Raw genomic sequence first — 21,625 nt, forward strand, 5'->3', positions numbered from 1 at the left:
TTATTTTTACACATTTTGTACTTTGAATTAAGTAAAAGTAATTTTTCAAACTGAATTTATGGCCTTTTTAATTGGTTACACTTCGAGTACCGGACCCTGTATTGCACACCAAAAACTTAATTTTGATCTCGGCGAAAAAAGATGCTTAAAACGAACGGCAATGCTTTTTCCAAAATTCTCGGTTTATTATTTCTGATTTCTCGGCAATTTAAAATGTTATACTGATATTCGGTTTTGTAAATTACCGTGTTTACCAGCAATTGGTCGTTTTGCCGAAATCAGTAAATTGATGATATCAACTTACCGATATCTCGGTAAACAACTTTTAGACAACCGAAATTCGGTGATTCATCCAAGTAGCCATTTTTCTTCAGTGCAAAACTGAGTGATGTAAATAAGTGCATGTGTTCATATGTGGTATTAGAAGTAAATAAAAATTGAATCCGAATATAGCGATATGTTTCGTGATATAAAGAACAAATTTGGTCAATGTTCGGCGATTAATCGTGACAAGAAATCCCCTAGAGTATTCTTAAGGGATAAATATCCTCGCAAAGCTAATCTACTGCATGAGATTTATTGGACTCCGATATGATATATTCCTTTAAATATTCAATGTTTTATTGAGCCATTACTTTCGTTGTAGTCGGAAACTGATTTTCTGCGGAAAATTGAATTGTGTTCTCTACTGTAAATGACATGGAAGTGCATCCATTCTACGGCGTGTATATGTTTGGCAGTATTTTACCCAAGAAGATGTTTACCCAGCCCTCGGGTGTTCAAATCGGGAAAAAAATCTAAGTGTGTGGGTTGTGGATAAAGTTCGAAAACCAGTTTGTGTTCGCATCTCATCCGACACAGTCGAAAATTGCTTACGGTCGAGACGATAGAAACAATGACAATACAGTGCAGTGAACAATAGAGTATACGAAATGGGCAAAGACGATTTACAAAAGCCTGAAACTTGGCCTATAAGAAAAAAATCAATTTGTATTGATTTCAAACCAGCAAGCGAAATTGAAATCTTACTTAAAGAACGAATGCATCTAGCTGTTAATGATGTAATTCAGATTCAGTTCAACAAGGCGTGTAACTTTGTGTACATTATGTTTAAACGTGAAAGAGATGCCATTGCATTCGCTTCGGTTAACAACGAGGCGCATAGTGTTGAGTATGACAATGTTAAATACTAAATTACTGTGTATGTGGTAGACGATGCTATAGAAGTACGTGTACATGACCTTCCCCAACAGACTAGTGATCATTTCGTTCGAGAAAATATGTCGCAATACGGAGAAATTCTTTCCATCGAAAGGGAAGTATGGCGCAATTTTTTGCCCGGTGTCCGGAATGGTGTGGTCAGAGCGGAAGGCATCCTTGAAAACCGCTGGTTACCTATGAGAATCAGCTGATTACATGTCAGTTTTGTGAACAACCTGCTCACTACGGCAAGCCCTGCTCTGAAACTGCGAAAACGATATCTTCAACCATAGGTAACCGTTCAGTACGGGTATCTAGCGAGTTCAGTACTATTGGTTCAACAAACAAAAACATTGCAATAACCGAACAAGCTTCCCCAGCTAAAGCATCAACTGCAATCATCGTGAAACAACACAAACCCACTTCAACTAACATCGGTTCGGACAATACTACGGATGTTCAAGAGACGCACCAAAACAATGACTACGAAAACACTAAAAACAACAGCAACGACGACGGTAAAATGGAAGAAGATGCGACTCACGAGCCTATGACCCCTCAACCTATGGTGGATAGGAACGAGAGCAACTCTCCCCCGAGAAAAAGGGCTACCAGTAAACAAAATTTATCTTGATTTTATTTGCTACTAATATTATTTAATGTTTAGTTTTAGGATCTTGAGCCGCATAAAATAAATCTATATATATATGAAAATGGATGTAAGTTTGTATGTTTGTAACACCATAACTCTGGAACTACTGAACGGATTGTCACCAAACTTAGCACAGATACTTCTTGCTCTTCTAGAATGGTCATAAGGATATTTCAATGGAGGAGGGAGCGTAGTAAGTGTCCTTAACTGGGAGGGGGCATGACAAAATTTTTCTAATTTGATGAGAATCGATACTTTTTTAGACCATAGAAAAATTTTGTATATATTAGATATAATGATATGAGGGATGGATGTAGCAAGTGCCTTTAAAAAGGGGGGGGGGTGTAATATTTGATGAAACGTCGAGATTTAGTGTCATCTAAACAAAAAAAACTTATTGAAATAATCAACATTTTGGGACAACTTTCCTTTACCCAGAAAGTCGATTTTTCAAAAAAAAATTTTTTTTAAATGACACTACATCCCGACGTTCGGCATAAAAAAAAATTTTCGATTTCGGATTTTCGGCGATTTTTCAAGAGCGAAAATTTTCAAACCTTAATCGGCGGACAGCACCCCTTACCCATATCCGATTCAGCTCAAATTTTGTATGGGAACTTTTTTCGAAGTGCTCAAATTTTTGAGCACCACCGCGTTACGAAATTAGAGGGAATCCTAAAATATTCGCACACTTTTATATATTAGAGCGGTAAAAAACAACGTTTTTTATCGATTACGTCGCTTATACCACCATATCTCCGGAACCACAAATCGCAGTCATTTGATCTTCGAAATTGATCAATGGTCTAACAATAGCTTTCAAACGGATCTAGGTTTATTAAAATCGGTTCAGGCATCTCCGAGAAATTTGCGCGGTGAAAAAGCAATGCGTATTATCGGTAACGTCACTTATACCATCATATCTCCGGAACCAGAAGTCGTAGCCACTTAATGCCATCGTATCGTAGGAAATTTTGAAAAATTTCCCAAAACCAAAAACATACAGACCTATGAAAAGTTTCTATCTATTTGCAGGGATAAAATGGCAGAAAAATTCGGAGGATTTTCCGAGTCTTATCAAAAATAGCTCTGAAAAAAGTGTGTGTGAATAGTGCGATGACATGACCAATTTTTTCCAAATAAACTTTTTTGGAAAAGCTTTTCATTATTTTCAAGGAAAATGTCGTTACATTTTGACGATTTGGAAGTACTACAAATATATACAAATTATTTCGCAATTATGCTAATTCGGTTTATAAACAGAATGATGCTGGTTTGATAAAGTTTATTATTTTTTCACCGAACAAGATCAATTTTTCAATGAACTGAAGAAAATCCGTTTCAGTTTGAATTTGTGTAATAAATGTGAATACACTAAGGTCTTTTTTAGGCGGTCTTTTTTATGCGGTGTTTTTTTATGCGAATTTTCAGAGTTATGCGGTTTTTTATGCGAATTTTCAGAGTTATGCGGTTTTGTATGCGAATTTTCAGAGTTATGCGGTTTTTTATGCGAATTTTCAGAGTTATGCGGTTTTTTATGCGAATTTTCAGAGTTATGCGGTACGTAAACTCGCATAAAAAACACATCAGTGTATCACAAAAACACCTATTTTTCTGAGCTATTTTTGAAAAGACTCGGAAAATCCTCCGAAATTTTCAGCCATTTTTGCCCTGCAGATAGATAAAGCTTTTCAAAGGTCTGTATGTTTTTGGTTTTGGCAAATTTTTCAAAAATTCCATCGAAAATTTCCTAAAACCCCCCGCGCGCATGTTACCTGGACGATGGTGTTAATCTTTCAATTTGATCAATGGCCCAATACTAGCTTGTTGAAATCGGTTAAGCCATCTTTGAGAAAATTGCGCGTAAAAAAAATTCATTAACACACACACATGTTTTCCGAACTCGTCGAGCTGAGTCGATTGGTAAATAACACTTTTTCCAGCGATTCCAATACCTTTATATAGAGAAAGGCGAAAACATCTTGAATTATGTCGAAACATGGGCACACTAAAATTACAATAGATGTCGTCACCGCGCATAGTTCACAAGCAACTCCTTTTAGTGATTTATATTTTATTTAGTATCGAAGCGGAAAAACGAACAACCAAAATCTTACATATCAGTATTCATCCGAGCAGAACGCAAATTGAATTCGTGATTTCGTATACATTGTTCTTTTGTCCAAAGGATAAGGAAATTTATGTTTCATCAAATTCACTGTAGTTCGATTAGTAAAACAATGGACCCGCATAAGGAAAGGTTGTGGGATCATCTCATTTTGATCTCTACTGACTCTTATTATGTAATTTGCAGAAAACATGATGGAATCAGTTGCATTTGTTAATAAACTATTTTAACACTCCAAATACCAAGCCTCAAAAAAAGTTGGAACGGTAACTTTGAGCTGTCATAGCTCAGCTGTTTTTCAACGAATCTCAATAAATTTTACACATTCGAATTTTGTGAAGTTCGTAGATTGATTCCAAAACTTTGTAGCAGACGATTGGTAAAGGAAAACCAATGAAAATTTGATTTTTCCCGTTCCAAGTTTTTTTCACGCGCCCAATATGCCCTATCTGCTTTCCAATTTTCTTTCCTTTCCAATTTACCGAGTCATAACTTTGTTGTTAGTCAACCGATCTTCAAAATTTGTTCACCATTGAAAAGGTACTACTTCAACAAATAAAATGCAACTAACAATAGGGTTGGCTACCCAAAGTTATAATGAAAACTGTAGATAGATGACCTAAGAAAAGGTGAGACTTTTTACAATGATCGTAAATATCTCGAAATTCAAAGCGATGACCTATATATTTTTATACATCATTTGATTGCTAGTGATACCAGCTACAATTTTCGCTTTCGCTCAACTACCATTCCTGCACAATCAAAAGAAAACATTAAACAATCGATGAATTTATAAATATATATGAATTTTTCATTTTTTTTTGACATGTTTGTATATAACTCAAAAATTAAAGCGATGACATGTACATTTTTTTGATTCAAAATATTGGAATCATTACCAAAAACAATGTATTGATGATCAAAATTATATATCCGTTCAAAGAATCTCAAGAAATTTGGTACAAATACCGAAAATTTCTATTATTGAGAAAATTTTGCAAAAAAAAACAGATCAAAACTTTGGAATTTTTTGACATATATTTTTTTATTATTTTAGTTGGAAATTTATTATGAACAAAATTTACAAAAAAACTGAAACTTGGATTTCACTGAAAATCTTAATTATTTTTTTATATAAACTCTAAAAATCTCTAAAAACAATTATGTTTTTGTATTGGACAAAAGATCTAAACAATTTTTATGCACAACCCAAACGGAATTGAAAACTACTAAATTTAGGTTTTTTTTGTTTTATGTTTTCCGTGAAATCTAAAAAAGTCGGTAGAAGATAGGAAATTTCAAAATTTCTGATATATATTGCGTTCCATCGTTTCTGCAAATCAAAGTGAAAATATTGGAATCCATTTTGATTTCATTTGTTTCAAAGAGACGTAGAATTTGTTTCTATTAATAAAATAAATTTTGTGACAACACGAAAATTTTAAATTATTTCAATGGCTTTGTACAATAAGAAATAGAACGTTAAACTATATGAATTTCATATACTAACCCATGGCAAAAGAAACCAACTACAATTCTAAAAAAATTATTGCTTGATTTTTGTTTTACAATCTATTAAGAACAAAAACATATATCTTAAATTTTCCGCTGTCCTAAACAACATCGCTTAGTAAACAATTCAGAAAAAGTAGAATTCTGAATTTAGCACAAAAAATCACACGAAATTAAGTAAAACCTGCTTAGCGGTTCAAATTGAACTGTTAGGCGGAGATGGCGGTTCAATTTGAACTGCTTTAAGCACAAATGAGCCGAAGGCGAAACGCGAAGAAATCGAAGTAAAACCTGTTTTTATCCACCTAGTGGTGTAATGATGTCTTTCTCGTATCTCTCTTATTCTCATATAAAAAATGTATTCTTCAAACAGTTTTGTTTGATTTTTGAAAAACATGAAAGCTAGTGCATGAACTAGTGTAACCCACAAAACGAAACAGTTCTCAAATCGGTTAGGCCATCTTTCTCAGTGAAGTGAGTTCCACTATTTCAGGTACTTATGAAACTGGAATCGCCCCGAATATTGGCTTTGCAGCAGCCTTTGCGATTAGCACCAACCAACCAATCTATTTGCAGCTTACAGTTGTCTTCATCTCGAAAAACAACCTCTTAGTTTTAATGCTTTTTACGGAATGAAACCCTGCACCTATGTTATCAGAACTAATTGGCTCAAGTGGCATGTTCCCCTAGTTATTCGTGCCTTACCGTAGCTTCTCATCAACTTCCTGGTGGGAAGGAAAGGATAAAAGGAACATGGAAGGGAATTGGGAATTGGGTGAGGTGGGAAAACAGCACAAAACATAAAGAAATAAATCATCCTGCAACCCCGAAAGGATGCTGAACGATCTGCAGTTGCCAAAATGCACAGTTGATAAAACCTCCAACCACCGAGAGGCCTCAGAGATGTTACAAAAGTGACACCATTCTGCATTCCCCGAAGAATGCATAACGATTTCTTCTCGAATATGTACTTGAATTAATTTGACACTCTAGAAGACAAAAATACCTTATTTTCATATATAGCTAATGAATGACTTACATGATACGAATATTTTTCAAAGAAAAAACCCAATATATGAACATAATTTAAATTTTTTTTTTTAAATATCTTCTCCGCCTTTTTTATAAACATGCTCGAAAATATTTTCTATCAAACGAAAGAAACAGATTTATTTTCATTTGCCTCAATGATATAGCAGTTTAAAAATAACCTGTTTTTGAACTAGTTTTGCTCATAACTTCGGTTCAAAAAACGCTACCTGAATACGCCAGTCATTAAAAAATTGGTTTTAACAAACTCTAAAAGATGTTCAAAGATACCTATACGAAAAGGGAAAAATATAAATGCTTGAGCAAAAAATCTGATTTTTTGAGGAACACCCTAAGTTGCTCTTTAAAAATAGCTGTAACACTAAAACCGTTGCAGAGACTACTATGGTGTCCTCAGCAAAGCTGCTCGATATAAGTTTATCTACAATTTTGCCGAATAATGCAGTCCTCTATCTCAACACATCCGGAAAATAAGTTTTGGATCACCTTAATAATAAGAGCCACCCTAATACCATGTACATCGACATATGGCTTATCTTCACTGATCATTTGTTTTGAAGACATCATAGCTCTATAGTATAAGGTTAAGCCACAAATGTTTTTGTCCCCCTAAATTGTGGATCCGGACCACTGTGCAATGCAATTTAACTCGGAAATTTTAAAATTTCTGATCTTTTACCTATTTTTTGAGATTCTACGGCAAACCTACAACAAAACCAGAATTTTAGTAGTTATCAATTGCGTTTGGGTTGTGCATAAAAATTGTTTAGATCGTTTGTCCAATACAAAAATATAACTATTTTTAGAGTTTTAGGTTATCTACTAAAATTTTTAAAATTTTCAGTGAAATCCAAGTTTCAGTTTTTTTTTGTAAATTTTGTTCATAATAAACTTCCATCTAAAATAATAAAAAAATATGTCATAAAATTTAAAAGTTGTTTGACAAAATTTTCCCAATAATACAAATTCTCTGTATTTTTACCAAATTTCTTGAAATTCTTTGAACGGATATATAATTTTGGTCATCAATACATTGTTTCTGGTAATGATTCCATTATTTTGAATCAAAAAAATGCACATGTCATCGCTTTAATTTTTGAGTTATATACAAACATGTCAAAAAAAACGAAAAATTCATATACATTTTTAAATACATCGATTTTTTAATATTTTTATTTGATTGTGCAGGAATGGTAGTTGAGCGAAAATTGTAGCTGGTATCACTAGCAATCGAATAATGTGTAAAAATATATAAGTCGCTATAGTTTCGCTTTGAATTTCGAGATATTTACGATCATTGTAGAAAGTCTCACCTTTTCTTAGGTCATCTATCTACACTTTTCATTATAACTTTGGGTAGACAACCCTATTTTTCGTTTTTTTAGTGTATTTTATTTGTTGAAGTATTACCTTTCCAATGGCGAACAAATTTTGAAGATCGGTTGATTAACAACAAAGTTATGACTCGGTAAAGTTAAAGTTCTCAATATCCGATTCGCGATGCAGGTGCCGCATGAATGCAGATAGGGCACATTTTGAGCTTGAAAAAAAACTTGGAACGGGAAAAATCAGATTTTCATTAGTTTTTCCTAAAAGATCATCAATAATGATATACTTAAAATAATCTACAAACTTCACAAAATTCGAGGGTGAAAAATGTATCGAAATTGATCAAGTAACAACTGAGCTATGATAGCTCAAAGTTACCGTTCCAACTTTTTTTTAGGCTTGGTGCTCCGCGTAACTTTTTTAGGCTTGGTATTAGGAGTGTTAAACTGTACACAATAAATCATCATCACACCAAAACAATCCAAGTTCCACAACTCTCTTGACAAATAAATTCCAGTAATGAATTCGAAATGAAAGAAAAATCAATAGAAAAGCACTTGTTGGTTATGATCGCGCACTCAGCGTCTGGTTACATACTCTTTAAAAGATGATCCGGAAGAGACGATCGACGACGACGACGACGATGATGATGATGTCGATGTGGATGCTGGCGTGGAAACCGTTGGCATAACCGATAATGGGGTATCGCGATAACTCGAGCTGTGTTTTGGAATGCTGACCACTTGTTTCTGGTGCGGCTTGCCGATGTTGTAATTGGTGGAAGCAGTTGTGGTTACGACATTTGTCACTGTAGATTTTTGCTCATCTCGGTCCGGTTCAGTGACCGAAGTTTCGACGAGTTTCGGTTGCACTTCACCGCCATCTTTATTGAGAACAAAACTGTTTGTAAGAGTACTTTTCAGTATTGAATGGCTTAGTTCGGTGGAATTTTCAATAGGCATTTCGTAAACCTGAAATGCCGACAGCTCACTTGCCGAATTCATCACCAAGAGAACACCGATTATTAGTTCTAAACACCGCATCTTTACATTCACAAGCTTGAATTCATATTATGAAACACAGTTCCTTTACTTACAACCGACGGTGTAGGATTAAGGGACATTTGTCGTAGGTCCAATGGTTATATATCACATACATTCCACAATTGACTTCGAATCATTATAATAAGCGCTTTAGTCGCTGCACAAGAACAATAGGACTTGGCGATTTTAGGTGACGCTACGATGAGCTCCACAGCACCGACACTGTCCCGAAACAATGCTTTGGAGGGTTATTGTGAGCTGAGCAACGCAAATATTCTTTTTAAATAATATAAATTTTACGTATTCGTCGGAACTTTTAAAAATTTTGAAGAAATAATTCAACAATCAGCACTACGCGAACTAAACAATTGATGAATCTCTGATGTCTCATTAAACATTAAGTGACTCCCGGAAAATAATCGATTTTCCACAGTACACCGATTACAGGATTTTGTGAAAGGCTTTTGGCCCTTAGCCGAAGTACGCCGACAGTAATGAGCTGTAATAGCCATCCTGCTTCATATGACGTGACGAGCACAAACGAATCGCTGCTGTATCATGGGAATTTACACTAATTATCAATTTGCAGCCGTTTGTGGTATGCGAATAAGTATATGCATTTTCCTACTTACCTTCCCATTGACTGCCGTATAACAGGCGAAATGGAAGAAAACAAGGCATTTTATCAAATACCTCGAACGGCATCCTAATATCGGATGGAGCAAAGCCCTGAATAGACCACCACAAATCGTGTGAACTGCAAATTTGTAAATTAGTTCACATTGAAACGGGGAAGCAATATAGACCCCACCGACATTCAACTTTCATCCGGGCTGTGTTCCGTCTCACTGGCAGTCATCGGTTGCTACGATTTTCCGCACCCAACAAAACACAAGCCGGTGGCGATGGCGACCCCCTTTTGACACTGACAGCGAAGGCGACGGTAGAAAAAGCAGCAAGCGATGATCTAATATAACGCACGATTACGACAATTTAATAATTTTCTTTTTGGCATCCTTCGTACAGTCGGTTTCGATCATTCGCAAGAGCGCGCATTCCGGCGCCGATTACGCGCTTTCGTAATATACTGCAGTCACATGGTGACGACGAGTCCGCCACCGACAGCGGTTGAGTCGCCGGGTCTACGGCGGTGGCGGCGTCGTCGTCGTCGTCGTCGTTCGTCGTCATCATCGTTGATTCACTTTCAGTTGTCTAAGTTTACTCGTGAAAAGAGAGCTCACTTGTTTACTCACCCAGACAGTCATTTTCCGGTTATTTTTCCCCCCAACCAGCTTAACTAGAAAGTGAAAGTTTTCCGCTCTTGAATCCAGCTCCACGAGACCTGAGAAAGGGAATGAAACTTGGCTTGTTCCTCTGATGCAAGATAGAAGCAGAAGAAGTATGTAGAAACTTATGTCGAATAGTCTTCAGATCTCTTTTGAATGAATTAAAATGAATGCCGGTATGTATGTAAACGGCTCACTTTAAAATCAAACATTGTAAATTTGATGTAATGATTTGGTAACTTCACAGCATTTGTGGTTTCCGTGTTTTGATACAGCTAAGAAAAAGAAGAATCCTACGCTGTATGGCGAAGTTGGAAAATTTGTTTGACTGTGAACTGTGCTTGATGGTCGGGTAAGCATTCAAACCTAAACCCGACTGGTACCCGATGAAAAAATAAAAATGTTTACCCGTACCCGACTCGAACCCGAAAAAAACCCGAATCCCGACCAAATTCTTTAACCCGAACTCGACCGGTTGAAAATGAAAAAATCGGCATCCGTACCCGACCCGAACCCGATAAACGTATCTTTTTCTATACCCGAACCCGACCATCTCTACTGTGCAGTGCAGTATCTTACAAAACATAGTCGCCGGAACCTTAGATCATATGAGAGTATGACTTAATCCAAATTCTCAAACTGGTCTTTACAGCCCACCCGTGGGCGCTAGCTTATTTTTATTGAGCAGTAAACTCGAAATGGTCAACAGGTGGGCAGTGAGTCACACATAGTAGGCTTCTTCATCCAACAAATCTGAGAAAGGATCAGAGCAAACGTATCCATGCCAAATTTATATAGACTTGTAGAATATTTATCAAGAAATCATTGATACACTCTGATAAACCTATTTGTTGCGAATATGATGTGAACAGTGAATCATTGTGTGATTTATAAGAAAGAAAATTAAAGCGCTATTCACCATAGGCCGTGACGTATCCGGAACGTGCCAGGACTTATTTGTGAAATATTCTCACCATACCGTGCCCTTTCCGTGTCGCTGCCGTTGCTATTGGTAACATACACAATCGTTGCATTGGATGTTTTTCTGTTCCTCACGAAAATGGCACATTCTTCCAGCGAAGAATTGGCCGTAATTGCAATTGCTCTGAATGATGAAGATAATCAGCAGTTTAAAAACAAAAAATCCACCTAGCAGTGAGATGATACCCTTTTTTATCAATCAGCATGTGTTTTTTGCATGGATATTCTTCGGTGTTTCAATATCCATGACATTATTTTAATGATTGTCGTTTTAAGCGGCAATTTGAGATTTTAATCACTCTGTAATGACGAAACTGCAAAACGGACGAATTTGCGTTGGATTGATTCAAGGCGTTGAATGTCTCGAAGGTAAAAAGGTGACCAAAAGACAGATGCATACTCTAGAGTCGAGCGTGTCAAGCTACAGATAATTAATTTTGTCTTTGTTGATTTGGATTTTTTTTAGAAAACGATTGAGCTTTGAGAAACGATTCGATACTAGACCCGGTGTTCGAGAATCGGTGTAGCCGAAGTCATTTTACAGTTAAGTTAACATTTGTTTCAAAATGTTTGAAAACCAGTGTAGACATATTTGAGAAATCCTAATCGAAAACTGAATACCACTAAAACTGAAATAAGTTTATTTGATTATCGACTATACGAGTACAAAGCTGCAAACTCGATAAACCTGATTAATTTATGTGAAATAGCCATTTTTACACTAATCACCCTGTATCCCCAAAACCGGAAGTTGAAACGAACCGAAAACTTTTCATTTGAATCTTAGATGATTCTTAGGTTTCATTTGAATCTTAGATCGGTTCAGCCATCTACGAGAAAAATGAGTTACACAATTTTAATTTCGTTTCACATATCATCCTGTAGTTCCGGAACCAGAGGTCGGAACCAAACATAACTCAGGAACCTTGTTCGGGAGCATACGACTTTTCATATGAGTCTGAGTTTGTAGAAAACGGTTGAGTCATCTCCGAAAAAAAATTTTACATATGCCATATTCGAACGATTATGTTGCCAAAAACGAACCGTGCTAAAATCGGTCCGAGGCAAAATGTCATGAAAAAGAATGCTGTACACAGTCTTTTTGGTACTTAGAAACAATTGTATGTAAAAGTACAAAAAATCGTGTTTCACGTTGCTCCCAAGCCATGCTTTGTCATACAGCACTCAAAACTCCTACTGCTAGAATAGGGAAAAAAGTCGCTTACACAAAAATGTCGATATCTCCGTTGAAAATGAACGGATTTTAACAATCTATGGCTTGTTGGATAGGTATTACCGTGCGAAATCTAAGTCTGGAAACATATTCTGTTTTCAAGGTCAAGTGTGACAGATACTGTCGAAAAACTGAAAAAGTTAACATAAAACTTCGAATAACTCAAAAAATAAACATCCGATCTCAAAACCATTCAATAAGGTTCATGGTGACGGGGAGACCTTTCATTTGCGACTAGTTTGATCAAAATCGGATCCAGCCATCTCTGAGATCTCGACCTCTTAGTTGACAACACACACACACGCACACACACACACACACACACACACACACACACACACACACACACACACACACACACACACACACACACACACACACACACACACACACACACACACACACACACACACACACACACACACACACACACACACACACACACACATACACACACACACACATAGTGTTATAGAAGTGCTTGAACGAAGGCAACTTCCCAGACATGTGGAAGATCCAGACGCTGGTGTTGCTGCCGAAGCCAGGTAAACCACCGGGTAATCCTGCCTCGTATAGGCCTATTTGCTTGCTGGACACACTTGGGAAACTCCTGGAAAGAATTATTATCAACAGGTTGATGAAATGCACTGAAGGCGAACGAGGATTGTCGAACATGCAGCTCGGTTTTCGTCAAGGAGTGTCAACGATTGATGCAATCCGGACAGTGTTTGAGAGCGCTGAGAAGGCGTCCAAACAGAAGCGAAGAGGTGACCGATACTGCACCGTGGTTACAGTGGACGTGAAGAATGCTTTCAACAGTGCCAGCTGGGAGGCCATCGCCACAGCACTACACCGAATGCGGGTCCCAGATTATGTTTGCCGAATCCTAAAGAGCTATTTCCACAATAGAATCCTGGTGTACGATTCGAACGAAGGACAGAGGTCAGTGCGAGTGACGGCGGGCGTCTCTCAGGGATCCATTCTCGGTCCGACTCTCTGGAACGCTATGTACAATGGGGTCTTGACACAGCAACTTCCCAGGAAAGTAAAAATCGTGGGCTTCGCGGACGACATATCGTTAACGGTGATGGGCGAGTCTCTCGAAGAAGTAGAGGCCTCGGTGACAGAGACGATAAGCACGATTGAGGGCTGGATGAACGGAGTCAAGCTTCAAATAGCTCACCACAAAACGGAAGTGTTGTTGGTGAGCAACTGCAAGTCGATCCAGCGTATCGAGATAGATGTAGGGGGACATGTGATTTCAACTAAGCGAGCTCTGAAACTTCTCGGAGTAATGATCGACAACCGGTTGAACTTTAACTGCCATGTCGACTATGCCTGCGAGAAGTCCGTAAAGGCGATAAATGCAATAACGAGGATCATGCCAAATGTCGGTGGCCCGAAAAGCAGCACAACACGTCAGTTAGCTAGTGTATCTTCGTCAATACTACGGTATGGTGCTCCTGCCTGGGGAACAGCATTGAAAACGAAGAGGAACCGTGAAAAGCTGAATAGAGCATTCCGGCTTAGGGTCATACGAGTCACGAGCGCCTACAGGACAATATCGTCGGAAGCAGCAAGCGTTATCGCCGGAATGATCGAGTGTTATCAGCGTAGAACCACCAGAAACGTGCGAACGATGGTTCGAATCGATTCGATGACGAAGTGGCTTCTAATCGATTCGATGGCGAAGGAGTGGGACAGTACGGAGAAAGGTAGATGGACTCACCGGCTCATTCCACATTTGTCGCCGTGGATGAATAGACAACACGGAGAGGTAAACTTCTACCTAACGCAGTTTCTATCTGGCCATGGTTGTTTCCGGAAGCATCTGCATCGGTGTGGTCACGCCGCGTCTCCATTTTTTCCGGAGTGTGAGTATGTTGAAGAAACACCTGAACATGTGATATTCGATTGTCCCCGGTTTGCGGAAGTACGTAGGGAAATGCCTGCCCTAAGGGTGAATAATATATCTGAGGAAATGTGTCGTGAAGAAGGCACGTGGAATGCAGTAAACAAAGTGGTAACACAGATACTCTCGGAGTTGCAGCGAATATGGAGAAGGGATCAGCGAGTAAGCGTCGGGTCGTATACGGGTATCGAAAACGTCGGTTTCGAGAGAACTCCCAGCGTCGGGGAACTCTCTGTCGCGGTAGGCTAGATCCTTCGACGGGGACTAGTCGAATAGCCACCACAACACCGACTTGTGTCGTCGGGGCGTCAGCGAATCAGAAGCTATGCTCCAACTTGAATCGCCGGACCGACCTCGGCACTCTCTCGTGTGTCCCGTGTGATGTAACAGGGGACTCGGTGTCGGGAGAGCCTCTTTCGCCAGGGAACTCTCCGTCGGTGTAGTCTAGATGTTTCATCGGGGATTAGACGAGTAGATCGTGGCGTAGCACCGTTAAGATAGTCAGGGCACCAGTGAACCGGAAGCCATCCTCCAACCGGCATCATTGGATCGACCCAGACATTCTTACGGTCGGGCTGTGGACGGGTATCGAAAACGTCGGTTTCGGGAGAACTTCCATCGTCGGGAAACTCTCTGTCGGTGTAGGCTAGATCCATCACCGGGTACTAGTCGAGTAGACGCCACAGCACCGATTCGAGTCGTCGGGGCATCAGCGAACCGGACGCCATGCTCCAACCGGAATCGCGGAGCCGACCTCGGCACTCCTTCGGGTGTCCCGCATGGCGTAAAAGGGGAAACTTTCCGTCAGTGTAGGCTAGATCCATCGTCGGGGATCAGGCGAGTAGTGTGGCGCGACGTAGCGGCATTGGGTCGTCGAGGCGCCAAAGGTGGATCGAGATGGATAAAGAGAGAAACGCAGGAGCTCATTTTCTCCCAAACGAAGAAGTGCATGAGCACAGCCTCCCCCGAAGTATTGAGCTTAGCTTAGTTCCGGGGGGATCGAGGCAAGATGTCCAAGGTGTTTTAGTGGGTAAGGTTCAGCCAGTTCCACTCGCTGGTTCACAATAGCGGTAGCTTGACAACAACCGAGCGCGTGAGCTGGGAAAGTACATAAGGTATTTCACCTTGTAAAAAAACACACGCACACACACACACACACGGACATTTGCTCAGTTCGTCGAGCTGAATCGATTGGTATATGACACTCGGGCCTCCGGGCCTCGGAAATTTTTTCTACAGTTTGAGTGAATTCTATACCTATTTCTTAAATATATAAAAAAGGTAAAAACTAGGAAAAATACCCAGTTTTGGCCACATATACTCAAGCCATACTCAAAGAAAGCTCATAATTCGCAACACTCTTTGATCCGGTTAAATCGGTCTGCCAATTGAACTACTCTGGAAGTGATGGAACGCATCTCAGAAGATTTCCCGGTACCCAATGTTCGCTCGGTAGGGTCTTGAACCAATATGTCATTTTAACCTTGTATGATTGGACATAAAACTAGTCTTTTCAACATTTCTCTCCAGTTTACAAAAAAACTGCAAAAAAAACAAAATGTTAATCCATCCATCCAAAATTTTCATTTTTCCAACTAGGTGGCCAGTGGAATAAATAATATATATTACCTAAATGGGCCATCGGCAAAAAAACGTGTGGGAATCGCTGGTCTAAATAGAGCTGAAAACAACTACACATTAATTAATATAATAAATAAAAATGAATAACGTTAAATATTGACTTTTAAAGATTGAAAAAAGCCTGATTTATTGCTAAAAACCAATACCTTCAAATAACCGCACAATAGAAAGTCTAATAGTGATAAATCGCAACTTCTAAGAGGGCAATATTCTAGTAATTTCCTAAAATAATCGAATCTATAAACTTTTCTCGCAATAATTCAACTGTTGCACTTGCTGTGTGGCACTTAGCCCCGGCTTGTTGGAACCAGATGTTGTCAAGATCAACTTCTTCCAATTTCGGCTATAAGAAGTTGGTTACCATCGATCTATGCACGGAACCGCAAAACTGCTTCATTTAAGTACATTCCACCCAATTTAGGGGTTCCGTTCAATAATCTAATTTAAGGTAAAGTAGTAAGGTAGTTTCCGTAAAGCACGTTCAAAAAATACTTAAGAATGAGTTATATCTTCTCAATGGTAAGTTGTAGTTACTCTACAGTTGAGTCGTATTGAATCAATTTCAGGTTGATACGGTTCACTTAATTTTAGTTTTTTGAACGAAACTCTCGCTGTTGAGTGGTTTTGCTCTTTTTGTATTTTGATAACAATGGAAGGAGCAAATGAAATAAAAGATTCAAAAGAACTCAAAATTAAGCAAAAAGAAGTCAAATAATAGGTAGTTTTTACTTTCTGTGTACCCACTCTCTATTGACAGTCCACAAATTCAACCGTGAACTCAAACCTGCAACGTAAATTTTAACCTAAAATCTTAGCTCTCTGTGTTTACATAGTAGAAAAAGTGGCTGCATGCTGCCTTTACACTCGTTATTGCAAACGCTATCATTGCCTACCTTAAGGCGATAATCTAACGCTTCCACGCCGCTTGTGACAAGCAAAAGAAGCGTGTTATTTTTTTCCTTTTCTTACGTGATTATCGAGATTCATTTTGAATAATTTAGCAAAATTGAAGCTTTGGCAGCGAAGTAGCATTTGCTTACGTGTGTAAGTGGATTAACATTTTTGTGAGCTTTTTTGGAAATAAAAGCTTTGTAGCTTTTCCACTATACGTACATAATCAGAAAAAAGGAAAAGATTAAGTACAGATGGAAACGTAAGTGTGAAGGGAGTACTTGACCAATTAGCACTAGAATTGTTCCAACCAGTTCTTAAGGTTCTACTTACAATAATACACTGAGGATACTGCACTTAAGAATATCATAAGTCAAATCTTATGATTGTGTCAATTTTCAATCTTTGACAATTTCATTGCTGTCGTATGGGATTCATTACAATGAAATATATGCCATTTAACAGCTTTATGATCTGTATACGATACACGTGTACATTTCATACGTCATCGCAATAATATTCAAAGTTGCATCTTGTGTGAAAAAAATCATAGTTGGCGCGTATGATACTCGATCAAATATAAGTGCAAACATGGCTTCCGCTGATGATTTACTTCAGGTTCTCCCGATTCCGGCTAGTGCGTTTCAAGTATTGAGAGGTAATTTTAACAAGTCTTAATTGATCTTTTTATGTTCATAGTGCGGAGTGGATATAACCACCCTAATTAGTTGGACTAAAACGGAAATTTTTGATGCTATTTCTTCTGCCCAAGTAAATTGGAATAATAATTTGATTTGGGAATGGATACCATTGTATTTTGTTTCGTACTAAGCCTAATTTTCTTGCACTTTTATTCTAAAATCAGGATGGAGCGATTATTGTAAGTAAAAATTAAAATCTCCAATCTAACGAACGATCAAATAGTGAAGAGAAACTTGAAGTTTACTCCGACTTTAAAGGAGCCATAATTTCCGATCACAAGACAAGTGAGCGTCCAGAAGAAGAAGAAAATCAAGAGGACGAGGAGGAAGCAAATGCTCACATCGATCAAGAGACAGATGTTTTATTTACAAATGATCAGGAAATTCGGCCGCAAGATAAATCAAATTCATTGAAAATAATATATCAAGATAAAAACAGTAACGTGAACAGGCATGAAAGCCATTACTACGAAGAATCTGCTTCTGAAATAGTACGAAAAAGTTTAAATTAAGTATTGTTTATAATTACCATTTTTGTTCATTTCCAGTAGACTTACAATTATTATTTTACTGCAAAGTTACTAAAACATCTTCTGCAGAAAACAGTAACTGGATCCAAGATCCTTCAAACAGCTGAGTGTGCATTGGAATTGTCGGAAGCCAGTAAGAAATTTGTTACGGATACAGTCGCCAGACAGCATATTGAAAGTAGGAAGAAAACTACCGCTGAGCAATTGAACATTTATGCTGACGTAATCGTTGAAGTATTTTCAAGCGAATCAAAGGTATGTAATGCAACATTGTGATAATATCACATTTTAGTCAACTCACAATTTAATTGTAGTAAGTGACATACTTCATCTCGAAAGATAAAGGTAATCCTGGTGATAAGCTATACAGTAGAATAAACTACATTTAACAGTCTGAACGCAAACGAGAGAGAGATAGGAGAACGACTATTTGAGTGGCATGAAAGCCAAAAGCAACAAAATTGAAGCAACTAACGCTCTCGATTGGCTCAAGCTGAATCACTCGCCCTGGTCTACAGTTATATCGCAGTGGGAACTGTCGTTTGGCGTCATACAATTGCTGAACAAGAAACAATCGAGCAGAAATTTGAAAACACACACAATAAACTCAAAACTGAATGTTCAACTTCTGAACATGATATTATTAGACCGTTTACAGCTAGAGTTAGTTTAGGTTAGTTTAGGTTAAGTAGATAAAAATATACAATTTTAAGGATATAAATCCGAACATGAAATAAAAGTCACTAACAATTTGGGACTGAAACAATAAGAAATAAAAAAATTAAATATAGACTAAGCAGATAATACCATAGATGTAAAGTTATAAACTGTATCACTAAAATATTGTAGCCACTGTATATAAATGTTGACAAAAAATTTCACGTTTCAGTCCTACGCGTAGCATGCTAGAGGTAGGTTGTTGCTAGACAGCAAGACAAAAAGTCAGGGTGGCAAGCGACCGGGAAAAACGGGAAAACCGGGAAAAAGTCGGGAATTTTGTTTCACCGGGAAAACCCGGGAAAAAGTCGGGAATTTTAGTGTAAAACCGGGAAAAAATTTACTAGCCCTAATCGTAGTACATCATGATTTTCCTGATTAAACAAATGAAAAATAGGAGGCAATACTTCATTTTGTGTTTAAGTGAGAAGTTAAGTAAAACTTTTGAAACATCGTATTGTCCCACACAGGTTTTATTTTACACAATCCATTGGAGATGGAACCAACATCCCATGTTTCGTTCAACAATTCTAAGGGGTTTGCCGCAATTTTTAAATCAGAAAGCATTTCTTAATTGTTATCAACAACAGCACATCGAACAGATGCTTTTGCTAGATTTCTATTAAATTTCAGATTAAGTTTGCATAATATGGTTGCAAAAGAAATATCAGGTAACATGTTTAATAAAATTATGAAAAATTCTTAGGAGCCTTCATGTTTTTGAGTGGGCTAATGATTGTCCTAATTTCATCATAATTTGCCTCAGTAATGTCATTTTGACACAATACTTGTGTTGTAATCTTGGTATTGATTTCAATAGGACTCACAAAATTTGAAAAGCTGTCGACTTTGACCTTGTCCACCGTTTGCAATGCGTATTTGATTTCATTCTATGAGATCTGAAATCGGTTTCTGAGAGTTTGTGAAAAACCTTTGAAAGGTTTAGAAGGTGGTTTGATTTGTTCAGTGAATGTTTAATGTTTAATTTATATTAAACATCATTACCTATGGATTTCATAGTAATATTCACAAGAACGCGGGTGTTGATGTCGACGAAGAATCAAACTTAGGTCATCTCAGTCACTAGAGGCATAGATTGTTGTTGTTTTTCCAGAGCGACAAGAGTCCATTTTAAGAATTTTAGAAGGTTTTTTTTCTGTTTCACCAAAATTCAACTTTGAAAGAATATCGTATATGTTGTTAGATGAAATCGGAAGGAGAATTGTTTCTTGTTCATTTTTAACCTTTGGTATACTTTTTTAGACTATACTAAGCTAATATAGTATTGGAACACACTAGAGATGAGCAATCCGTTCACGAACAGTTCAACAAGTTATTTCTCCTCGAAGAGTGAGTGAATTTGAGTTCTTTATTCAAGAATGATAGTTCTTTATATAGAAATGAAAAAAAAATCGAATATTTAGAGGATGTATACAAGCTAGTTGCGTTTTTCGGAATGTTTTCTGATTTGAGGAATCTGGTAGAAGTTACACACATTCGTGACCTTTGATAGCGTACAGAAAGAGAATGCTTGTTGGTAGAAATACATGCCAAAAGTACTCACTATTTTTGAATCTGTAATCTGTGGCTCTCATATTATTTGCGAAGAAACATACAAAGTCTCAGAAGAACGAAACCAAAAAGGTTAAAAAAGGGATAAAATAAATGATATATAAAAAAGAAGAACGAAAGAACGGTTCAATATTGAATACGCAGTCCCTGTTTGGCGGGGCTGTGCACGAACACACAAACTTAGGCTTCAGCGCATTCAAAGTAAGATCTTAAAGATGATTCTAAATCTACCCCCTTGGACAAGGACTAGTGAAGTACATGAAATGGCCTCGCTGGATATACTAGAACAAAAATTCGAACAATACTGCACGAAATTTGAAGAGAGGTGCTCTATCTCTGAAATACAAATAATTCAAAATTTGTACGTATTAGGTTAGGGATAGTTATAAGTAGGTAGATATTTTATAAATAATTAAAATAAATATTATGATTAAACATTAGTATGTAAAACAAGAGTAACTAAAACACCTAATATTAATAACGAATCGTATGAACAACAAAGATGAAAGGCCAAAAGGTCAAAACACTTGTACTGTAAATTGTTGATGTAATACACAAAAATAAGATTAATAAACAGATATTTATGCAAAAAAAATGATGAACGGTTCAATAGAACTAATTCTTTCGGTAGAATAATTTGGGGTAATCGAATTTGGGGTAAAAGCTGCACTAAATAGAATTATTGAAGAGAGCATGAAGCCTTAATAAAATGTGTTGAACATATATCACTTTTATCATATCTGCTGGCCAGCTATGTTTCTTGTTTTAATCATACTGTTACCCTGAATTAATTTGAAATAGTCAAAAAGATTCAGTTTTTATCTTGAAGAGCTAGTACATACGAATAACATTAGTAGCAAAGTAACAGACGAAATAAAGATGGAATACATTGAGGTGGGTGGTACTGTTGGTTCTAAAGATAAATATTTGGACAAATTGTGGATAAGGTTTTTGAACGTCGTTCCAAGGATTGTTCAAATTTTAAATCTCCTATTAGGCAAATACTCATACTTAAACAAAAATGTTTTGAAAGTCTTGTGGCTCAGCGTTTCGTTGATAATGCTATATTGAATGCTGGGAGCGTATTAACAAAACAGCACTCAAAATCATATAATCGATACAAGGAGGCTGTCGAACCGAAGAAACAGTTTCTAATCAAGATTAGAGCTTATATTTTCACTCTGCAGATCTCCACCTGTTCACCCTTTTCACAACCGGAAGTCGGATCCGGATGAAATTCGTATGG

The 21,625-nt window shown here is 37.5% G+C and overlaps 1 protein-coding gene and 1 long non-coding RNA gene across 2 annotated transcripts in view; one reads left to right on the plus strand and one right to left on the minus strand.

Annotated features, from left to right (window-relative positions):
• Nucleotides 1-9,215, minus strand: part of LOC131431631 (uncharacterized) — a 33,971-nt gene extending 24,756 nt beyond the window's left edge. Inside the window, exon 1 of the mRNA XM_058597457.1 lies at nt 8,469-9,215. Within this exon, the coding sequence (XP_058453440.1) occupies nt 8,469-8,914 (446 nt within the window). The 5' untranslated portion in view covers nt 8,915-9,215. The remainder of the gene's footprint in view (nt 1-8,468) is intronic.
• Nucleotides 9,216-17,827: 8,612 nt separating this feature from the next.
• Nucleotides 17,828-20,753, plus strand: LOC131431079 (uncharacterized). The gene is made up of 3 exons (XR_009229637.1): nt 17,828-18,051; nt 18,112-18,345; nt 18,405-20,753. It is a non-coding gene; the product is annotated as an uncharacterized LOC131431079 (long non-coding RNA).
• Nucleotides 20,754-21,625: the final 872 nt, after the last annotated feature.

Source organism: Malaya genurostris, chromosome 2 (genome assembly GCF_030247185.1).
Source record: "Malaya genurostris strain Urasoe2022 chromosome 2, Malgen_1.1, whole genome shotgun sequence".
NCBI lineage: Eukaryota > Metazoa > Arthropoda > Insecta > Diptera > Culicidae > Malaya > Malaya genurostris.